Source organism: Onychostruthus taczanowskii, unplaced genomic scaffold, assembly GCF_017590055.1.
Source record: "Onychostruthus taczanowskii isolate IOZ18803 unplaced genomic scaffold, ASM1759005v1 scaffold14, whole genome shotgun sequence".
NCBI lineage: Eukaryota > Metazoa > Chordata > Aves > Passeriformes > Passeridae > Onychostruthus > Onychostruthus taczanowskii.
The window spans coordinates 659768-683063 of record NW_024498573.1 but is presented as its reverse complement, the minus strand read 5'-3'; the positions used below and the strand labels follow the sequence as shown (position 1 = coordinate 683063).

The 23296-nt window shown below is 54.4% G+C and overlaps 1 protein-coding gene across 1 annotated transcript in view; it reads left to right on the top strand.

The window, feature by feature from the left end:
- Window positions 1-4237: 4237 nt before the first annotated feature.
- KCTD16 (potassium channel tetramerization domain containing 16) overlaps window positions 4238-23296 on the top strand; it is a 57831-nt gene continuing 38772 nt past the window's right edge. The window contains exon 1 of the mRNA XM_041397821.1: window positions 4238-5069. Within this exon, the coding sequence (XP_041253755.1) occupies window positions 4238-5069 (832 nt within the window). The remainder of the gene's footprint in view (window positions 5070-23296) is intronic.

The following is a 23296-nucleotide window of genomic DNA, read 5'->3' as shown; positions in this document are numbered from 1 at the left end:
CTCTGGAGCTGGGTGATGGGAAGGATACACCCCTGCTGGAGAGGTGTCTGGGTTAGGGGGCTGGAACTCGCAGGAATCTGGGCCTGGTTCCTCCCAGGCTCTTTGCCGTGGGTTGAGGCTGGATTGGCAGTCCTGTCTGGGAGCACCAGTGCAGGACACGGTTTCTGCTGCTCAGGGAAACCACTGGCCCTCATGACAGGCCCAGTCCAGACATGTCCTTGTTCCTCTGCCATGCCATTCTCAGAAACTGCCCTCTTCTCACTGGCTTGAGGGAATTCTGCCCTGGGAAACATTGCCTGGGCTCAGTACTCAGACACGAGCCTGCTGAGAAGCACAGAATGTTACAGGGAACAGGGCTGAAGGATCCTTAGGTGGCACCTTGAAGTTGTTCCTGAATCAAAGTGCAAGCCTGGAACTGGAAGTGCTGTTCTTCTTTCTTCCTTTTTTATTTTAACTATTGTGTGTAAAGATCACACAGAGCGATGAAAGTTCTCATGTGGCTTTTTAGGTGGAATCTTCTATCCAAAATCCAACTTGAATGTATTTTTTCCTCAGAATTACTACTTCAGTTTCTGCTACTTTCAATTGCTCCTTCTCCAGGCACCTCAAAGCTCTTGTGTTGTTGCTGATAAACAGCTTCCACATTTCTCACTATGTGTGGGTGACTTGATTCGAATTTCCAGCCTGTGTGTTTCCTCTGGAGATGGGAGGTGATACACACACACACACACACTGCTACTCCAGCCCAGGTAACGCTTCCTTTCTAGCCCTCACTGCTGCTGCTTTCAGACTCCTATTTCTAACACCCACCAAATTCTATAAAGTCAGTTGTTCCATGATTTCCTGAAATGCCAATTTAGCACTTTGTCATAAGGAATGACCTCCAACCTGAGAATGATGTCACAGCATTCATGGACTGGTTTCCAGCACAGCTATGCTGGGGCTTTTGGAACATAGACTTCAAGCTCAGGCTAAATTTTGCCTTGCCTGTCCTGAAAGCTATGGAGGCATCTATCAGAAGTGAGAAGTGCTTCATCCTCCTCCCTTTGATGGACACTGCTTTTTTCTTCCATCAGAACTGTAGTTGCTCCTTCGTGTGGTCCTGACACATATTTTACATTTAGGTCACCATGTATTTAGCCCAAATTTTAAAGTTTCACCCTCTCAGACTGCATTTTGATGGATTTGGCCCATGGCTTGTATTTAGCTGGGGAGCATTACGTGATGCTTTTACTCCTGAAGTCATTTCATCAAAGGAAATTGTGTTACAGTGAAATGATTGGAACGTCCCATGTGAAGAAATAAAAGCAGGTGCTGAATTGCTTTCATTACTATTTGAAAAGTGCAGTTGCATTTCTAAAGCTGTTGTGATTAAAATTCTATGGTTTTTGTTCTTTTCAAAGGGCAATTCTGATGATAATGTTTCAAAAAGACTTGGAGCATAGAGCTGTCTCTCCTGGCTAATCACAGGGAATCCGTGCCTGATGCTCGTTAGAGCTTGTCAGAGTCCCAGGTGTGGATAACTGCTGTCCCCGCTCGCTGAGCACCTGCACATCCCCCTTGCTGTGGTGCCCTGGCCCCCGAGCAGCCCACGGGGACATCACAAACACCTCCGTGCTGCTTTGAGCACCGTCAGCTCCTACTGGGGAGAGGGAATGATTCTTCAAGCCCTGCCAGTATGGCAGCCCTGCCTTTATGGAAATGGATTTTAATTAGATTGCAGCATATGAGCTAGCATGGACAACTGAAATATTTGCAAAAGCTGGTGCAATTCTCCCTGCTTTGAACAGGGACAGCGCTGTCACTCCCAGAGGCAGCTGTCATCTCTCTGGCTGGTCATGCAGATGTTAAATCCTGCCTGCACTGACTGCACCAAGCTCTTAAAAAAGTAATGAAGACATTTAAGTGAACATGATCTCACATCCCACCTTTAAATCCTCTGTGCAGGGGTTACGGAGCACTTGACCTGCACTGCTTCAGCTGCTCTGCGGAGCCACAAAGGCAGGATGCAGGACTTGGGCTTTTCTGAGGCACAACCAGCACACCCTGTAGTGGCACCAGACTCTGCTGGTTTGAAAATGAGAATCCTGAACTGTTCAGCAGTGCAGCAGTTGCTTAGAATTAATGAATTAAGGTAAAAATCAAGGGTTTGATTAACTGTTCGGCTCTCAGATTTAATTTGAAAAGTCTGTAGGTACACAAGTAATGATTTTCTGTCTTAGCCTTGAAAATTATTCTTTTTGGCTATTTTGTTTTAAATTATTGCCATGTTTTTAGAAGAATCTCACTGAAGTATCTGCAGCCTCAGCTGGTGCTAATACACCAAGGCAGTGGATTCAATCCCCGTGTGGATTTATTTAAGAGCTGGACTCCATGATCCTTGACCCTTCCAGCTCAGAATATTCCGTGAATCTGGGGACTTAAGTGCAGTCAGCAAAAACTACTCCTGCATGGTGACTCCGTCACACAGAGACTTCACTCTAAAGCTTTTAGTCAACGCTTGAGTAAAAGGCTTACTTTTCTCATACGTTATCATTCCGAGAAGAGTGTTTTTGCCCAGAAGTGGTGGGGGCTGTCACGGGGCTGTGCTGCCCCGTGCCCGCGGACTCCCGGCAGTGTGGGTGCTCCGGGCAGCCGCTCCCGCAGCTGCTCCGCTGGGTTTCGGCTGCCGCCGGGATGCCGGCTCCTCTCTCCGTGCCCGCAGCGGCCGGGCCAGCCGCGGGGACGGACGCGAGGTGGCGGTGCCGGCGCGCCCGCGGCTCTCCCCGTTAGAGACCCACAAGTAGAGCGGGTCCTCCGCACCGCCGGAGCCGCCCCCGGTCCCTCCTCCTCCCTCCCGCGCCCCGCGGCGGGTCCCCTCCCTGCCGGCTCCGGGGAGATGAGGAGCGGCGGCAGCGGGAGCGAGTCCCGGTCCCGCCCGGCAGCCGCGGCCGCGCGCACCGGGAGCGCCCGCGCTGCCAGCCCGCATCGCCGCTGGGACCCCGCGCAGCCGGGACAGGCACGTTGCGGGCGGGCACGGGTCGGGCGCTGCCGGCCGAGGGGACGGAGCGGGAGGGACTGCACCGCAGCTCGGGCGGAGAGCCGCGGGCGGCAGCGCAGCCCGGCCCGGCCCGGGCGAGGCGGTGACCGGCGCTGTCCGCGGTGCTGCTGCTGTCCGCGGAGCGGGGCGGAGCGGAGCGCGGCGCGGGGCGGCCCCGGCGGTGCCGGCGGTCCCGGCGGGCCATGGGGGAGCCGCCGGCCGCGCTGCCGCCGCGGGAGCCGCCGGAGCCCGGCAGTGCCTAGCGCAGGCTGCGGGCTTTCTGCAAGTCATCGGGGCCGGCGGACGCGCCCCCGCTGCCCTCCCGCTCCCCCAGCCCAGCGCATCCACTCGGGAATTATTTAATTTATTTATTTGTTTGTTTATTTATTTATTTTCTTCCGCCGTGCTGTATGTACTGGTTTCCTCGTCACCCGCCACGGTTAACTTCCCTGTGACTCGGTTTAACACTTGAGACCTCCGCGGATGCTGCTAAGAGCACTTCTCTTGCCTTTGCTGTCCCTTGCTGGGATCGGATTCACACTACCCGGACCCTGTGTGCCTGTATGTGTGTTCTGAGTGTCTTGACATTTTGGTTTTCTTTACAAGAACTATGCATTAATTGTAACCAAGGTAAGACTCCCCGTTCTTGTTCCCTCATGTGCATGTCTAATTTAGTTGTTTCTTTAAAGATGAAGTATGCAGTTTCTTTTAAACAGTGGAGTCATATGTAGCCCTTCCATTGATGAATACTTGTGAAATAGAAGTGTAGAACTTGCCAAAAAAAAAGAGAGACCTATTTAGCAGATTTAGCTTGGCTCTACAAACTGCTCTGCTTTTCTCTGTTGCAGCAGCTGTGATGCTTAGAAGAGTAATTTGTGCCTTGGTTTTGTTCCCTTTTCACAGACCTGTGAAGGACCATTGGCTTGGCTTGACCTTGATTTTGATGGCTTTGTTGGAAGATCTGATGATGTGATTTCATGTCATGAGGTGATTGCTCTCCAGCCTCCAGCCTCCGTGGCTCAGTGTATAAACCACTTCTACCACACTGTCACTCATGGACAATTCCAATTTTTCTTTTAAACAATCCTTTTGGGTGCTTTTATTTTCTCACGTCTCATTTCCCACTTGTTTCTTCTTAATGTTGGGAGCTTTATTCTATCCTCTGATGTGACTGATAGTCCTGCTTCTCCGTGCTGCTGATTTCCAGTTTCAACTACAATGGCTCTGAGTGGCAACTGCAGGACTTACCTTCCTGCCCGGGAGCAGGGCACGGGGCTGCACTCCTTCCCCGAGGTGGTGGAGCTCAACGTGGGCGGCCAGGTTTACTTCACTCGCCACTCCACCTTGGTTGGCACCCCTCACTCCCTGCTCTGGAAAATGTTCACCCCAAAGAGAGACACTGCCAACGATCTGGCCAAGGACTCCAAGGGAAGATTCTTCATCGACAGAGATGGTTTCCTGTTCCGCTATATTCTGGACTATCTCAGGGACAAACAAGTGGTTCTGCCCGACCACTTCCCAGAGAGGGGAAGGCTCAGGAGGGAGGCTGAGTACTTCCAGCTCCCGGACTTGGTCAAGCTCCTGACTCCCGACGACAACAAGCAAAGCCCTGATGATTATTGCCACAGTGACTACGAAGAGGTGTCCCAGGGCAGCGACTCCAGAATATGCCCCCCCTCGTCGCTCCTACCGCCAGACCGCAAGTGGGGATTCATCACCATCGGCTACCGTGGCTCGTGCACTGTTGGCAGGGAGAGCCAAGCAGATGCCAAATTCAGGAGGGTCCCAAGGATTTTGGTTTGTGGAAGGATTTCTTTGGTCAAAGAGGTTTTTGGAGAAAGTTTGAATGAAAGCAGAGACCCGGACAGGGCTCCAGAGAGGTACACCTCCAGGTTTTATCTCAAGTTCAAGCACCTGGAGAGGGCTTTTGACATGTTGTCCGAGTGTGGATTCCACATGGTGGCCTGTAACTCCTCGGTGACGGCTTCCTTCGTCAACCAGTACACAGACGACAAGGTCTGGTCCAGCTACACCGAATACGTCTTCTACCGTAAGTACCGGCGGCGCGGGGGAGAGGCGCGGCTGCCGTGCCGCCGACCGAGCGTTCCCGGGAGCGCCGGCCCCGTGCCCGCAGCCCCGGATCCGGGGGGACACGTTGCCGTGGGGCCGTGCAGGGGCGGCGGGGCTGAGCCGGGCCTGGCTAGGTGGCAGCACAGACTGCCGAAAGCGCCGAGCCTGTGCCCGGAGGACGCGGTGCCTCTGGCGCCGTAAATCAGCACCCGGGTGCCTCGCACGCTGCCCGGGACGCGTGGGACGCGAACCGAGCGCGCAAACGCTGCGAAACTCATTACAGAAAACCTTCGGCTGGGATTCACTTTGCAAAGGTAATAGAGGCTTGGTAATCACCAGGCACGGGCGGCCAAGCCATCTGTCAGCAGCGCTGACACGCTGCCACGCAGGGAGGGGAAAACACAATTCCGTCTCTCTGGCCGCGTTTCAGCGGGGCGCTCTCAGAGGCAGCTGCTGCGCTCTGGAATGGGGCTCGGAGCAGAGAGGGGCAGGGGCCGGGCCTCGTTATGCAACACGCCCGTGGAAAAGCGAGTGTCCTCTCCAGGAGAAGTGTGTGCCCTGCTTCCTGCAGCCACATCGGAGCCGCGCTGCTCGCTGCCCTGAGCTGGAGTGCTCAAGGGCTCACTCAGCCTGGTTACCAGTGGTAACACCGGGGTAATCTGGATCCCGCGAGTCCGCACCAGAAAATCGTTCCACTTCTGCTGTGCCAAAACATTTGAGAGGCTCGTGAGGCTGTTTGCCTCCATTTTCATTTGAGGAGGACGAAGGATGGAACAATTGTCCCATCCATCAGTGTAGCCAGCTGCTGCTTTGGCTGGTGGCCTTGGGGTGGAGGGACAGAGGGAGAGAGGGACACAGGGACAGAGGGATGGAGGGAGAACGCAGAGGTGCCACCCTGGGTGTGGTGCTCACAGTGAGCAGGCTCCTGGTGTGGGGAGCTGACAAAAGTTTTTGATGGAAGATGCATCGGGAAGTGAACAGCTTGGGTGTAACTCCATGGATTCAGTGCCATCTACCCTTGTGTGGGGCTCAACAGGCAGCCCTAATCTGCTTATGCAATGAAGCTTAAGTTAGCATCCTGAAAAGCCATCTGGGTTTTTGACATCTGTAGATTTACTTAAAATTAGTTTTCTAGCTGGATTTCTTAGCAAAATAGTTCTAAGGTCATGGATCCGCTTATATTCCGACAGGGATAGATGATTTGTGTTATTAAGAAGCTTCTGCTTGAAATTACAGTGTCTTGTACAAGTTCTAAGAGGAGAATTAATGTAGGTAAAGGAATGGATTAGAAAAATTGTGCTGGCATTTCTATTTAAAATAAGGAAAAAATATAAGTTCTTTATAGGCACAATGATCTCTGCTAATTGAAGAGAGGATGAACATAGGCTTTCCCTAAATTAGTAAAACAGACTCCTGATTTTCATATTTCTGAAATTTTTACCTTAAAGGATTGCACACTGCTCCCACATCACTTCAGCCAGGGTAGGGACCAAGAGGAGAGGTACTGTAGAAATTTTGGAGAATGAAAGTCCATAGCAGGTGTCACAAAATCTTCTCTCATCAGTTAAATCCAATTGAAGCTCCTGGAAAGATTCCTATCCAGTTCAACAGGATTTGGCTCTGGTGGGTTTTGCGGGGTTTTGACACTGATGCAGTTTCAGAGGTGGATTTTTCAGAGGGTCCTTCCCCAGGGAGAAGCCAAAGCCGTGGCTGTGGTCCCAGATGACCCTTTCTTGTCCCAGCCTGAGTGGTTCAGTTCTGCCTGGTGCTGCTGCTGCTGCCATGGAGCTCCAGCTGTGGATCTTCCCTGGCCCACGCTCAGGGCTGCCCTGAGAGCAGGCTCCACAATTCACCTGCCGCAAAGGAGCTCCCTCTCCAAATCTCCTGAAATAATTCCACTCCTATTGTCCCAAAGCCTTTCATCTGAAACTTTGAGGGCCAATAAAACTGACATCTGGCTTTGCAGTGGAACATGGCATCTCCTCTGCAGCTGCTGAGCCATAATTATCTCTTTAGATGCTGCCAGCTGTGCCTGTGTAAGCATTAATCATGGAGCTGCTGTGAGCAGGTCAATGGGCCTGAACCTGGGAGGTGTCTAACACAACTGAGGAGGCAGAGGCAGAGGTGGTCTTTGCAGGGCTGCTCAGGAGCTCCTGTGAAAGGCCTGTTGGAGGAAATCTTCCTAGCTGGAAATGGATGATTAGTTCCAAAGAAGGAAGAATACAGGGAGGAGTGGTGTTTCAATACACCAAGCACATTGTATGCTCCAAATAGCACCGGGGAGGAAAATGCCTGTGGTTGGCACAATAAAGAGCATTTTTCATGTTCTAATCCATCTGAAAGTGGCTGAGATGGAGGGGAGGGGGTGTGAGCTGAGCAGCTCTCACACGGTACAGCGTGTGCCGGCGAAGCACTGCCCCATCAATATTGCATGGCCCTTTGTCCCACGGGCCCTTCCGGTGCTCTTAGGGGCTGTTCGAGACAGACAGTGCTCCTGTGGGGGAGGCGAGCCCTGCAGGATCAGCCTGGCACTGCCAGCCCGAGCCCAGGATCAGCCTGGCACTGCCAGCCCCGAGCCCAGGATCAGCCTGGCACTGCCAGCCCCACGCCCAGGATCAGCCTGGCACTGCCAGCCCCGAGCCCAGGATCAGCCTGGCACTGCCAGCCCCAAGCCCAGGATCAGCCTGGCACTGCCAGCCCCGAGCTGTTTGCTGAGGAGAGCCCGGGGCAGGGGCACAGCAGGGGCACAGCCAGGCTCCAGCCAGCCCCCCATGGGCCGAGGCAGGGCTTGGGGACAGGCTGGCATGGGCCAGCAGTGCTGTGACACACAGCTCCCGGGGGGGTGGCACAGGGGTGGGCACGGGGCACTGCCAGGCTCCTGCTCGCAGAGGGGAGGGGATGAGAGCTGAGGGGCTGCTCATGCCAGCCCCCCATGGGACAGGCTGGGCTTGGGGACAGGCTGGCATGGGCCAGCAGGGGTGGGCACAGGGGTGGGCACAGGGCACTGCCAGGCTCCTGCTCGCAGGAGGGGAGGGGGATGAGAGCTGAGGAGCTGCTCACGCATTTCCTTTCCCTCTGGCTTCTCCTATAGCAAAGACATTTCCTTAAATTTTCTCCTGGCTATGGATTTCTGACCAGGACCATTTTATGGGTCCCCCCCACTATTGCTTGAACGATCTTAAAGTAAAACCTCATCTCCAAGCTCTCTCATTTTTGAAGAGGGTGAACAGCCTCTGCTCGGGTCTTCATTTCGCCTGTTTTCAGCCTTTATAACGTGATGAACTGAAAGTGTTTGTGAACATCTGGTGACATCTGGCGGTGTTGGGGGCGGGGGCTGTGACAGCGGCCGGGCTGGCTCAGCCCCCCAGAGCCCGGCCCCGTTCCTGGGCCGTGGCAGCACCAACCAGCACTCTGCCTCCTCCCAGTCCCGCAGCTGTGCCAGCCCTGGGGTGGCACCCTGAGCGTGGCTGCCGGGGCTGCCAGGAGAGCAGAACAGCGGCGTGGGAAGGGACAGGGCCCGAGCTTCTGCCAGCAGCGCCGTGCCACAGCGGGGTGTGTGCCTGTGCCTGCGGGCAGCTGGGACCTCAGGGACACGGCCGGGCGTGGCATGGCATGGCATGAAACTGCCTGCCAGCCCCATCTCACGTGGCAGCACCCTGGAGCCGTGTCCCACCTCTCTCTGAGAGAGGCTGACAGTCAGGATGGTTTCTCTGATTTGGTGGAGCCTTTCCTTGCACTGGCCCTTTCACAGCTGCACACAGGGAGCGTTCCAGGCACTGCAGATGTGCAAAGGAAGAGGTGGGATGTTGCTGGTGCTGTGGCTCTGGAAGCCAAGGATGGATGAATGATGCTCCTGCAGGCCCAGTGCTCTCTGCTCACTCTGGGACCCTGGGGATGCTGGGCCCCACCTCGCTCTGTGCAGGAGCTGGCCAGGTGTGCCTCGCAGCTGCTGGCAGGAGGCTGATGGGCAGAGATGTTGGTGAAGTAGGCTTCAGAGTGTCCTGGGATAAACAGATGAATCCTGTTGGGTGGGGACGTGCAGGAGGAAGGAGAAATGTCGGGTGAGATTCCCCGATGCCTGTCCCTTGGACACCGTTCCCTGGGATAATCCTGGTGTCTGCTTTTCAGCAGGATCCATTTGGGATTGCTGCAGCCAGCTGGGGCCTGTCACTGTGCGTGTGTGGCTGAGCTAAAGGATCCCATACTGATGTGCCTACCACTGACTCACAAATTCATTGTGTGGCAGAAATTTGACTCACAAAACGGAGCAGTCTTTGCACAGTGACACCCACAGCTGCGCTGTCAAACAGGCAAGATGTGGGAGAGGAACATCTCCCAGTTCTCTTTAAACCAATACTGTCACATGGTCCAGGAGCTGCTTCTGTCTGGTTTCAAATCAGTGAAGATCAAAATGACCCCAAAGTGAGCAAAATGAAGTCTAATCCAATGAATAATGCAAGCTTCTTCCCCGCTGACAGGAGATGTTTCTGTTTCCAGGTAATTATTGTCATCATCCGTGCCTCTGGTTCCTCTTGCCAAAGCAAACCCTCTCACCAGGATGATCATCTGCAGGTGCTGGGGCTGCCACCAGCCAGGTCTGTCAGTCTGTTCATGGCTGGAGGACCTTGCTCCAAGCTTTTTTGCTCTCCCAGTTTGTCAGGGCAGACTGAAAAACCTGCAGAGTTGTTGATTAGAGTTATTCCATAGATGAAAAAAGCTGTTATTTATTGGAAACCAGTTGTGTCAAATCTGATTGTAAGATTAGGCCAAGAATCTGCTGCTCAGTAAGCAAGCAAAGCAAAACTGGACAAAAGACTCGGTTGGGTTTAGGGCTCAGGGTTTGCTCTAACAATGTACAGAAAGTGACGTTGGGAGGCAGCAAGGATGGCTTTGGCTCCTGGCCTGTGTCTGCCCAGCACTCAGTGACCCTCAGGTCTGACCCTTGTGCACTGCCACGTGTCTGTCCACACCTGGCCCCTGCTCCAAGCACCTCCAGCCATGGGGACAACCCCTGGCCCAGCAGCTGCCCAGCAGCCAGGCAGGCTGCTGCCAAGGAGGAGCCGTGTCCCTCTGTCCCCCTGTCCCTCTGTCCCTCTGTCCCCCTGTCCCCCTGTCCCCCTGTCCCTCAGTCCCTCTGTCTCTCTGTCCCCCTGTCCCTCTGTCCCTCAGTCCCCCTGTCCCTCTGTCCCCCTGTCCCTCAGTCCCCCTGTCCCTCTGTCCCTCAGTCCCCCTGTCTCTCCATCCCTCTGTCCCTCAGTCCCCCTGTCTCTCCATCCCCCTGTCCCCCTGTCCCTCTGTCCGTGACTCTGGGGAAGGAAGGGCTCTGTGGCTGAGGAGATAAACCAGCACTGCCTGCAGCCGTGCCCAGCGGGTTGTGGCCTGCAGTTTGTGAGTTCCCTCCCTTCCCAAGGTGCCAGGAGGGCAGCGTGCCAGGGGCACCGGAGTGCCAGGGGCACTGGAAACACCCCGTGAGGCCGGTGCAGCCAGGGCCTGGCCGTGGGCACAGCTGTGGGCACATCCTGGCTGTCCCCAGCCACCGACGCTGCCACAGGGCCGGCGGGGAGGGACGGGAGGCACGGCAGTGCTGCTGCTGCTGCTCTGTGATCCGCAAAAAGACCACAGTGACTAACGGATTAACCAAGGAGAGCTGGCATTTAGGGGGGGAAAAAAAAATCAATGTATTTGGGAGTGCAGCCTTGAGCTGGCCGTGTGCCAGGAGCAGCACAGAGGTCCCGCAGCCCCGTGTGGCAGCTGAGCAGGGTTTGCTGTGCTGGAAGCAGCAGTGTGCCAGGCAGGCTGTGGGCATGGGGATGCCCGCTCTGCTGCCCCGGGGTGGCACTCCTGGCCGGGGTGAGCCGTTCCCTGGGCAGGGCTGGGAGGGCTCCCTGCAGCCCCTTCCTGCGGCTCCTTCAGCCTGGTGAGGGCTGGCCCCTTCCAGAGTTTGCTGAAATGTAGCTGTGGCTCTCAGGAAAACAGAAAGAGTGAAGGAGTGCAAGTGAGAAAACAGGGCCCGGCATTTGCCGTTCAATAAACACCAGCAACATATTGTGCACACAGACAAACACTTCCTTGCAGCAGGTTGGTTTTTTTTCTGTCCAGCCATCCTGGATTTGTTTTATTTTGTAACCACAATATTTTCTCAGTTTCTCCTCTTTTTTTTTTTTTTTCGGCTTTTCAAGTTCAAGGCTAACGTACAGTAAATGTGGAGACACGAAGGATAATCTAAATTACATCTTTGCACACAGAAAGAAGATCCCTTTTTTCTTTGAGCTTTCTTGCTCAAAATTGTATTTTTTATGAAAAAAGAAAATAGACTAAAGTGCTTTAGGCTTGGTGGAGTCACTTCAATTGTCACTGAGGTGTAATGCTGCCTGAGCTGGCCAGACCCAAGAATCCTGTGGCAGTGATTGCCCCACTACTTTCAGATGTACTCGAGTTAATTCTGAATTACACTCAACCATTGCTGCCATTATTGGGCCTCCTAACGCTGCTCCCAGTGCTAAAGGGACAGAGGAGCTGAAGCTGCAGAACTCCTCGGTAGGGGAGGGTGCTCAGGGGATGATTTGGGAAGAGCTGAACACCAGGAACACCTCCTGGCTTCTCCCGGGGCCGCTCTGAGGCCTCAGGGTGGTACAGGAGCCCAGTGCTGGGCTGACGTGTCCCTTCCTGGCCCAGTGCAGGAGCCTGGCGTGCTCCCAGGCTCGGGGCCTGGCTGAGCCTTCCCAGCACTCTGGGCTTACACAGAGGCACTTTTCACCAGGGTGTGGAGAGCAGGGCTTGCAACCCAACCCATTCCATGGTTCCATGGCTCTATGGCTTCTGGAGCAAGCATCCCCTGGAGTGATTGTCCCTGGGAGTGATTGTCCCCTGGAGTGATTGTCCCTTGGCTTTATCTCTGCTAGCAGGGGCTGAGTGAACGGAGTAGGGAATGCCCAGCAGAGCCTGGCTGGGCTGTTCTCCTTAGTTTCCCCAAAGCAGCTTGCTAAGTCAGCTGTCCAACAGCGTTTGAAGCAGAGTGAGAAGTCTGGAGCTGTTAGCTCTGTTTTGCATTTCAGTAGCTGGTCCAGGCTGGGTTGAAATGCCCACAAATGTAAATTGGTCAGCTGGAGGGTGCCCCTGCTGACCCCTCTCCATCGACTCTCGCTCATGTCCTTCCCATCCAGAGCTGCTCATACATCACTCCTGTTACAGATTTCCCTGCACTGCCTGTGACTCTCCTAACGACGTGATTAACGATTTCCAGGAGCTCATTGATTAGCTGTTAGGGCAGCTGAAAAATTCCTCTGCCAGAAACAAAGTGAGGAGAAGTCTGGCCATCCTGGTCTGCAATCCATCCTGGCAATCCTGCTGCTGTGATGTTGGAAAGTGAGTACAACATCCCCAAACACTAAATCCCAAGGAGGAGGAAGCTCCTGAGCTCTGGGAGTGTTCCTGGAAGAGTCAGGAGGGAGCAGCAGCCTGAGGGACGCTCCCAGCCCGGGTCTGAGCAGGGGCTGCAGCTGGGAGCAGACCCAGCACTGCCCTCCTGGTTCAGGCTTTGGCCAGGGCCTCAAAGCCGAGTTTAGAGAAAAAAATCCTCTCTGCATATTTTGGAGGAGACTCATTTCAGGACTTCAGATCGAATTTCCATCAATCTGAATCAGAGTGTATTTTTACAGTGGAATTAAATCAGGCTGAAATAGAACCCAGTGGAACATGCTGATTTTGACTGAATTTTGCACTTTAAATATTTCCAAAGCCAAAAACTCCAAGCAAATCTTGAGTGAGGAAAGACCACACCACCAGAGAGCTTGGGAACGTGTTTGTGCTCCTGCAAAGGGACTGTCACTGGATTTCTCTCAGCTCAGAGCTTTCACTGCTGTGGGCAAGTCCAGCACTGGTCCCTTGAAGGATCTCAGAGGCTGATCCCGAGGCAGGGAGGTGAACATGGCTTATTGCAAATCTGCCCTTTGATGCTCCTGTAAAAATGTGATTTTTGACCACCACTTACACTAAATCTAGCACCAGGAGCCATGATGGGCTCTCACAGACAGCTGGAGCAGGATTTTCTCTCTCAGTGCCATTGCCTCAGTGTGTTGCCATGTGGCAGCTGAGTGTAGGGGAAACGCTGAGGTGCCTCACTGAAGGTCTCAAACCCCCTTGTTCTAACGTGCCAAAATCAACCACAAGGAATTTGAGGAGTTACTGCTTGTTCTAAATGTTGGCTTTGCTTTTCTTTGGTTTTCTCTCCTGACCATCAGTCAGTGCAGGGAGCTGGGCCTCAAGAGGCTGCCTGGGGCTTTTTCCTTTGGTTTGATGTTACAGCATAATTGTGGGGAAAATAAATGACCATTGTCCTCCTGTGGAACTGCAGAGGGAATTCTGTTTCTGAATTAATGGTCCAGTGGTGGTCAGCGGTAACGTAATTTTTATGCATAAATAATGCCATTTATTATATTATTGATGCCCTTTCTTGTTGATGGTTTTTAGAGTCAGAAGAGCAGCTCTGAGGAGCTCGGGCTAATGGCAGGGGCTGTGCTGAGCCCAGCAGAGCTGCAGCAGCTCCCCAGTGCAGAGCTGGCCCAGCATTCGTGCAGCTCTGCCCTGGCAGCGTGTGCTCCCACGGGGCTGGCTAATGGCAAAGGCTGCCATGGTGAATCTCTCCTTGTGACACAGGGAATGTGTTTAATGTGCTTTGCTTAACAGCAGCTGGGCTGCCTTAGAGGCCACTGGCGGAAAAATGTCGCTGAAAGCTTCTTGGAACTTGGGTTCCTTCAGTCTCAGGAGTTTGACTGTGACAAGCTATCACAGAGTCCCAGAATCCCGGGATCCCTGAGGCTGGAAAAGCCCTCCCAGCCCAGCGAGTCCCAGCTGTGCCCTGTCCCCACCCTGTCCCCAGCCCAGAGCCCCGAGTGCCACCTCCAGCCCTTCCTGGGACACTCCAGGGACGGGGATCCAAACCTCCTTGGGCAGTTCCAGTGCCTGAGCACCCTTTCCATGGGGAAATTCCTGCTGTGCCCACCCTGAGCTGCCCTGGCCCAGCCTGAGGCCGTTCCCTCTGCTCCTGTCCCTGTTCCCTGGAGCACAGCCCGACCCCCCGGCTGTCCCCTCCTGGCAGGAGCTGTGCAGAGCCACAAGGGCCCCCTGAGCCTCCTTTTCTCCAGGCTGAGCCCCTTCCCAGCTCCCTCAGGGATTCTCCAGCCCCTTCCCAGCTCCCTCAGGGATTCTCCAGCCCCTTCCCAGCTCCCTCAGGGATTCTCCAGCCCCTTCCCAGCTCCCTCAGGGATTCTCCAGCCCCTTCCCAGCTCCCTCAGGGATTCTCCAGCCCCTTCCCAGCTCCCTCAGCAATTCTCCAGCCCCTTTCCAGTTCCCTCAGGAATTCTCCAGCCCTTCCCAGCCCTGTTCCTGCCCTGGCCACTCTCCAGCCCCTCCAGGGCTCCCCAGAGCTGCCCCAGCCCTGGAGGTGCCCGGCAGTGCCAGCGCAGGGACGGGCACTGCCCTGGCCCTGCTTTAACCCCAGTGCCTGACCCCTCCTGCCAGCACAGGGTGACTTTGCCTCAATCCTGCCATCACCTCTTGAGCCACAGCGTCCTGGTGAGAGAGGTTTTGTCCCCAGCCTGAGGAACTCCCCTGGGCACTGTTTAACCCAGCCCACGGGTGGCTTTGCTCTCCCTGGCACGGCCACCATTACCAGGATGCAAAACCTCTCCTTTCTAGCTGGGAGAAGAGCAGTCTCCAGGTATTCTTGATTTCATTAATTTGTGAGCATTCAGGAGAACAAACCCTCTATTCTCTCAAGTCAATGCACTTGTATTACGTGAGGATTAAATCACTCCCTTCCCTCAGAGCAGGGTCTGCAGACAGAAACCTTCTATGCCTTCCCTTGTGTAGACAAAGAGTATTTAAATAAGGATGCTGATAAAAATGCTTTCACTGGTAAGGACTTGATTAAAGAATCTGCTGCTTTAGAGTCCTGTAGGTGAAGGCAGAAGTCAAGAGGTGCCATTTCGTGCAGAGAGATTGAAGAGTTCCTTTAAGTTTGGTGTGTGGGAAGAATTTTCACAGCTCAGTGACATCTCCAGGGCTGGGGAGAGCCCAGGTGCCAGATCTAGTGGAAGTCACTGGTGGAGAGGATCAAACCCTGCTCTACCTTATTTCCATTTCTAAATCTTCAAAATGCTTGGCTTGTTCCTAGGAAGCATCATTTCACTTCACACAAGTTTTCTGTGTTTAAGAAGCCCTAATAATCCTTGCTGTGATGAGACTCGAAGGACTGGAGCTGATCCACTCGAAACTGTCAATAATTGCCTCCCTCCCTTCCCTCCAGCAGCAGCCCACGTGTCCCTGGCAGGCTGCAGGGAGGCAGGTGGCACGTTGGCAGCCAGGCCCTGCTCTGGGGGAGGGTGACAGATTTGCCCACCTCTCCCTGAGCGGCTCCACAGCCTCTTTGGTTCCTGCAGATAAGCCAGGGGATCCAGGGCTGGCTGAGGCTGCTCTGTTCCTGTCATGGGATGGTTCCCACCCCTGGGGATGCCTGCTGCACGCTGTGCCAGCCCCACACAGATCCACTGCCTGTGGAGCCACAACAGCAGACGGGACCAGCCCCAGCCTGGCTGCCAGCAGCCCTGGCTCCACAGCATCCCTGGCTGGCAGCACAGCAGCTGGGCTTCAGCTGAACGCTGCTGGTCCTGCTTTTGCTCGTGCCTTTGCTACAAACACCGTCAGAATTCCAGCCTGGAGCTGAGAAGCTTCAGGGCGACCCAGCTGTGCCCTTCCCTTCCCTTCCCTTCCCTTCCCTTCCCTTCCCTTCCCTCCCATGGCATGGGTGGCACTGTCTGGGCTTTAAGGTCCCTTCCAGCCCAAAGCATGCCTGGTTCTGGGACTCCATGACACTGAAGTGTGTCTAAAAACATTCCCAGGTTTTCTTTGCAAGAGGATAATCAACCCACAGGCAGAGAGGGAAGAGCAAACCCTCCCCCAAAGCCTCTGGAAGCAGCCTCTGCTGATGGAAATGCAGCAGAAATCCAGAATTCTCCCGAGGAAAGCTAAAAGCTACATGGCAGACAGTAAATAAATAATTGCAGGGAAACATTGCACATAGATTTCTTGGGGAACAGAACTTAATTAAATTTTGTGAACATGCCTACAGAGTTCCATTGATCAGGAAAAAATGGATATGGGCTACGTCTGTAAGATTTACTTGCTTGGTTGTGTTTTGCCTTTCTTCCCACCCTCAGCTTCATTCACTTTATATCCTGCATTGGTGAGGGAGCACATTTCTGGTTTTCCTCTGTGAAGAAATTGATTCTGGGCAGCACAGGACATGATGTATGGTTTGTAACTCTACAATATTGCTAAGTAAAAAAAAAAAATTCACTGAAGAAGGCCATGTAGATATTATATTAATTTCCATTTTAAAATGGATTTCTTCCCACTAGGACCAATAAAAAATGTGCAAAGACTTTCAACAACCTCTCTAGTAATGATTAATTAAAAGATGGGATAAATCTTGCTAGGCTAATTTAGCAAAGTAGGTTTTTTTAGACACTTCACAGGACATTTTTTGCCATTGAATCCAAACTTATACCTGATTTCACAGCAGCAGCCACTCTGGCTCAGGTTGGGATCTCAGCATCTGTTTGTCACCATGAGCAGAGGCAGGCAGGAGTGTGGCTGGTGCCTGGCAGAGCACCTGGGCAGCCACAGGGCACAGGGTGGTGCCAGCACAGGGCTGCCCCTGCACCGTGGTGGGGATGGGGCCCCATTGCAAGGCTGATCCCCCCTGGAAAGGCTGATCCCTCTCAGGAAGGGCTGATCCCCCTCTGGAAGGGCTGATCCCCCCTCTGGAAGCGCTGATCCTCCTCTGGAAGGGCTGATCCCTTCTGGAAGGGCTGATCCCTTCTGGAAGGGCTGATCCCCCTCTGGAAAGGCTGATCCCTCCTGGAAGGGCTGATCCCCCTCTGGAAGGGCTGATCCTCCTCTGGAAGGGCTGATCCCCCTTCTGGAAGGGCTGACCTCCCTCAGGAAGGGCTGATCCCTCTCTGGAAGGGCTGATCCCCCTCTGGAAGCGCTGATCCCTTCAGGAAGGGCTGATCCCTCCTGGAAGGGCTGATCCCTCCTGGAAGGGCTGATCCCCCTCTGGAAGGGCTGGTCCCTCCTCGAAGGGCTGATCCCTCCTGGAAGGGCTGATCCCTTCTGGAAGAGCTGATCCTCCTCTGGAAGGGCTGATCCCCCTCTGGAAGGGCTGCACATGCTGCTGACTCTGCAGGATGGCAAATGGGTGCTGCTGTGGAGAACAAAAGGTATTCCATGAGAACCCAGGATTTTTTTCTGTTCATATTTTACTGTTCAGGTGTCCTGCCCAAATTTCCATCAGGGCTGTGGGGGCTCCCGGGGTGCTGCTGGTGCTGCTTCCCCACCCTGGGGAGCAGAAGCCCCTGGTTTGCTGTGCCTGAGCTGGCCCCAGGCCGTTCCCCTCCCAGTAAAGCCCAGCCCCAGCAGGAGGTTGGTAAGTGAGGGGGCTGCTGTCCTTGCTGCAGGATTGGGAGCTGGCATATTGGTGAGGCATAAAAATCCCAATGGAACAGATGGTGTCAGGATTTTAACTTATGTTTATGAGATGCAGATGGTCCAAGGAGTGAACTTGTTCACAGTTATTTTTATTTTGAACAGGTTAAGAACAAATTACTCTTTGACTATTGTTGTTACTGCTCTGCTTGTCATTTCTTCTTTCCCTGAGTGTGTTTATATGTGTGCATATGTACAAGTCTCAGAATCTCTTTTCCATGGAATGACAGACTGGAATAGCCCAATTTCTGCCTAAAACTCCTCTCTCTATATTTTATTTACGGTTCCCATGTGCTCAGCCCAAGCTCCTGTGGAAGAACTGTCCCTGTGCCCAGGGCAGCTCACGGAGCAGAGCTGGCTCCCAGCCATGCACACCTGGGGGTGTTGGTGAGGATGGCAGGGCAGCTTTCTGGAATAACCCCAGGCTGACCCCACTTTTACACCAGTAAGGATGTGATTGTCTAACTCCGTCATGAAACATGGCGTTGTGTTTTTGTCATAATTTATACGCTTGTTCCATTTTTAATAGAAAGAAAATACATGTACTGCTACAAATTATTAATGTCCTCCTGAATATTTTACACCCACCACACAGCACTAATTTTCATGTGAAGGCCCCAGTGCTTGGCCCTGTGTACATTTTCCAGCCCGGTGCCCCTGTCCTGTGTCACACACTCAGGAGGGACCCAGGAGCTCCCTTTCAGCCCATGCCCATGTGCCAGCCTGGGCTGTGCCTGGGCTCTGTCCCTGCTGGGCTGCATCCTGGGAGGGTGAGGTGTGCCATGGCACACGGAGCTGCTCCTGCAGGAGCTTTGCTGTGTGCAGCTGGGCACGGGGAGCCGCTGCCAGCTGCTGCTGGTGTTTAATTCAGAGCCCAGAGCAGAGAGCAGGAGAGTCACAGAGCTCCCTGCGGTTGGAACAAGCTGGAGGTGTTTGAGATCTGTAGATTGGGGAAAACAACATTTCCCAAGGGTTAAAGCACTGAGGAAGTGTCTGCCCAGCTGACTCCTAACAAGGAACGCATGGCTGAGGTCTGACTGTGATCAAGTGCCTGGGCCAGCAAAAATAAATCTTTGTCTGTTCCCTGTCCTTGGTGCATTTCCCGTGCCCGGCCTGGAGCACGGCTGCAGGGAAGGGTCCCAAGAAGCCCACCAACATATGGACAAGGGCAGAGCAGCAGTGCAGGTGTGGGCTAATCAGGTTCACTTATTCCTCCCCCGTGCCTGCTGCCATTACTCATCCTCTCTCCCGCATGCAAATGTGCAATCACAGATCTCCCTGCTAAAGCCCACGGAGCTTCGGTGGCTCTGCTGCCGCCCTCAAACGCAGCAGCTCTGGGAATGCAGCACTGAGGGGACAGAGGCACCCGGGGACCCTGAGCCCCCTGGCTCAGCTGCCTTGCTGCTCTCACTGGAGGTGGGAAGGGTTTGGAGGGTGCAGGAGCTGCCTGGGAGCTGCAGGGAGGCTCTGGGGTGCCTGGCCACTTCTCCAAAGCTGTGAGATGCCTTGTCCCCGCAGGGCTGGCACGTCCCCTCTCGCTGGGCCAGCCGAGCTGATGGGCTGGGCTTTGGGGATCCCCCGGAGCACACAAAATCACCCTCCCACCTATTTCTGATAATGAGTATTTTCCGTAATTATCCCGGATAAGATGACATTGACCGAGAAGGCCGTGCCATAGCCAGAGGTGCTGGAGATAATTCGGGTTCCATCGGAGCAGCTGGGCAGGGCTGAGGGGCAGGGATTGAGGGGAAGGGGCTGAGGGGCAGGGGCTGGGGGGCTGAGGGGAGCACTGCCACTGCTCTGCTCGGGGCTGCAGTGCCCATGGGGGCTGGGGGTGAGCAATGTGAACATCACAGTGCTGTGAAGGACAGCCACTGCGTGCCGTGCCATCCGTGCTGCCCCCTGCCCCAGACACCGGGGCTTGGCTCTGTGCCCCCGGCAGGAGCTCTCCCTGTGCCCACCAGCCACACCTTCCCCCTCTCAAGCAGAAACGCTTGTTGCTGCTTCTGAACCAGGGGCTTAGAGAGCTCTGCGATATCAACTTCTTGCACTTCGCACCGCGTTTGAAACCTTGTCTTCAATCCCTGAGCCTCTCTGGCTGCGGGAAGGGAGGGCTCTCCCTCTGCCCCCAGCGCTGACCCTGTGTCTCCATGCGGGGACCCCCGAGCCGGGGGAGCCGTGCTGTGCCCGCTGTGCCCGCTGTGCCCGGCCCTGCAGGGAGCAGGGTGCAGCCTCACAGCGCTCCTGTCCCTGCTGGCAGCGCTGGGGATGCTCCCCGGGCACAGCCTTGGGCTGCCCCATCCATCCTCCCGAGCTGCCACACTCCCTCCTGCTCCCTGCCAGCCGTGCCCGGGGTCAGGCCTTCAGGGGGCTCTGCCCAGGGGTTCCTGTCCCACTCTGCCCTTCCCTCCCATCCCTGCAGCTCATTTTATGGCTTGGGACAGAGCCGGGCCTGAAACCAGCGTCCCTAGGTCTGCCAGGGAAACAGAACTGAATCCCAAGTGTCCTCTGCTCTCCGGGGCCATGGGCCCTCACCTTGGGGCCAGGGAGAATTTCCTGTACCCGAATTTCCTGCACCTGACCCTGCCAGGTTCCTGCGCTGCAAGGAATAATCATCAGTATGTTTTGGTGAGTCAAGCAAATGGAATAATAAGTGGAATATCTGAGACACTGGGAAGTGTTTGCTCAGCTGCAGTGACAGCCTCAGTCCCATACTGTTTTTTGTTTGCAGATGCAGCTTTTACAGACCGTGGCTATAGGACAGATTAAATATTGTTTGAAAAAGTGATCAGAGATTTTGTTTGCAACAGTGCTGTAGCTCTTCTCCAAATATTGGAAGGATTTTAAATTGGTTTGTATTGATAATGGCACTGTAATGCCTTTCCTTGCTTGTACAGATCATCAGTGGTTTAATGTGCTTATTCCCAAGGGATGCAGTGACTGAAAAGAAGAGATTAAGATAAACCTTAAAGAATGTTTTGTGGGGGAAAATTGTATTTCCTTTGAGCAGGCTTTGTGCAAGGCCTTGGCTTGTATTTGTCAGTGCTTCTATGAGCAGTGGGCACGGCCAGATCCCTGCCTGCCACACTCTGAGCCCCAGGGCAGAGAGAAGGAGCAAGTCAGGGATGTGCCAAGAGCCTTTCTGAAAAGGGGGTACCCCCCATCCCTGTGTCCCTGGGGCTGGGCTGCTGGGCTGTGCCCCCCATCCCTGTGTCCCTGTGTTCCAGCAGGGCCCTGGGGCTGCAGCTTCCACCAAAAGTTTCCCCTTCCAGCTGGGAATGGAAATGGGGACACCTGAGCTGTGCCCTGCCCTGGGCTGTGTGTGCTGTGCCCTGGGCTCTGTGTGCCCTGCCCTGCCCTGTCCTGGACTGTGTCCTGCTCTGGGCTGTGTCCTGCCCTGGGCTGTGTGTGCCCTGCCCTGCCCTGCCCTGGGCTGCCTGCCCTGGGCTGTGCCCTGGGCTGTGCCCTGCTCTGGGCTGTGCCCTGGGCTGTGTCCTGCCCTGGGCTGTGCCCTGGGCTGTGCCCTGCTCTGGGCTGTGCCCTGGGCTGTGTCCTGTCCTGGTCTGTGCCCTGGGCTCTGTGTGCCCTGCCCTTCCCTGGGCCGTGTGTGCTGCTGTGCTCTCGGTGGCTGGGCTGGCACAGCCATCTCTGTCCTGCTCTGTGCCAGCCAGCACAGGGACACAGCCACTCCAGAGCCATCCAGCTGGTAAATGCAGCAGGACACCGTTTGCCAGAAGCTGTTTGGATGTACAGGAGTCACATCTTTACTGAGCTGTTGTGAGCACGTCCACCTGGATGCAGCCTCACACAGAGCAGGCTCCTTCTGCAGGACGGGGACGTGGCCCGTGTGTCCCTGAGCAGCTGCTCCACGTGACAGCCCCTGCTCACAGCCCTGCAGCTGATGTGCTCCAGCCACGAGCTCCTGAGGGAAATGCATGAACCTGTGTGTGCCTGCAGGAGCACAATTGCTGAGCCCACCCACCAGTGGGGCTAAAATCATCTCAGTGAGGCCTTTACTGGGTTTGCAGCCTTGGTAGCTGCAGTTTGGGCTGGTGTGCGTTGCACACCCTGACAGCAGTGTGCCAAATGACACAGTGACACCTGTGTCACTGGGACCACCCAAAGCCACCAGAAACACTTCTGCTTTCTACAGCAAGGGAGGGTCTCCTTGGTTTTGGAGCTGCTGGTTAAATGCAGGGTGGCACAAACCTGTCTTGTCACTGTGGTTTCTGCTCCTTGCCCTCGGCTCTGGGCAGCTGGATGGGGACAAAGTCAGCTCAGGCCAGGCTCAGGAGCAGCCCAGGAGCTGGCAGTGCCGTGTGGATGTGACACTGGCTTTGTTTACTGCAGTAGAAATACAACAAAACCCCCACATAACCAATATTTCAGCTGATCAGAACTGGTTTATTTGTTGGTTTTTATTGATGCTCTGATCTCTGGTGAGAAAATAATTGGCTTAAGCAGCAGAAGCCTATTCCATCTAAACCCCGTGACAGCTTTGTTCAGTGACAGCAGTAGGTGACCCTGCTCTGGGTAAACAAACAAACACTCTCACTTATGTACCAATTATGTGTTATGGAATGGAAACTCTGAAGTACCCGCTTTGCTCTGCTCTAATTATTGTGCTGCCTCCCTGCATATGTCTGCTCTTGGTTAATTGCAGTTTTTAAACTTTGGATTGCACTCTGGGATATGGGCTGGTCAGAGCTCTGTGGGAGGGCAGCCGTGCCTGGCAGCAGCTGGACATGTGGGTACATATTTCAGTGTATTTATAGATATTTTATAGATTATATAGATTTTATAGCCCTGGCATTGGCTCAGCTGGGCAGAGCATGGTGCTGATGATGCCAAGGCTGTGGGCTCGGTCCCTGTGTGGGCATCCACCCCAAGGCTGGACCCGATCACTTGTGGGTCACTTCCAGCTCAGAATATTCTGGGATTTATCAAACTTTGGGCTTGGTGGTCTTTCCAGCCTTGCTGTTCTCTGGTTTCCCTTACAAGCCACCCCTGGGGAGCACGGGGCAGGGTGAGCTGTTTTGCCCAGGCCCAGGCAGGGCCAGGAGGGTGCAGAGGCCACCCCAGTCCCTGCCCACTCCATGGCAGTGCCAGGGCAGGGTGGCAGCAGTGCCAGCACCCCAGCAGGTCACAGCCCGAGCCACTGGGCACAGTGAAGTTATGTGAACTGAACAGGGAAGGACTCATCTTCTAAAAATAAATGGCTTTGTTTCCCCAGGTGATTTATTTTTGATGGATGGCTCAATGTTTGTGCAGCAGCAGGACAGAGCCAAGGGGCACAGGAGGCTCCTGGGAGGGAGGCAGGGCTGCAGCTCTCCTCCTGGCTGGAGTGGGCACTTCTCGCTGCTTTTGGTGTTTATGAAGGGATTTTCCACCTGTTTACTTTACAGACTAACTGAACTTGAGAGGTTTTCTGTAGAGAGTAGGTCCTGAGCCTGTTTTCATAACCTGGAGACACACAAGATACATTCCTGTGGTTGTCCTGTGCAGGGCCGGGAGCTGGACTTTGATGAACCTTGTAGGTCCCTTCCAACTCAGGATATTCTATAACTTTAAGTTTTATTTCCATATTTTATAGATTATATAGATTTTATAGCCCTGGCATTGGCTCAGCTGGGCAGAGCATGGTGCTGATGATGCCAAGGC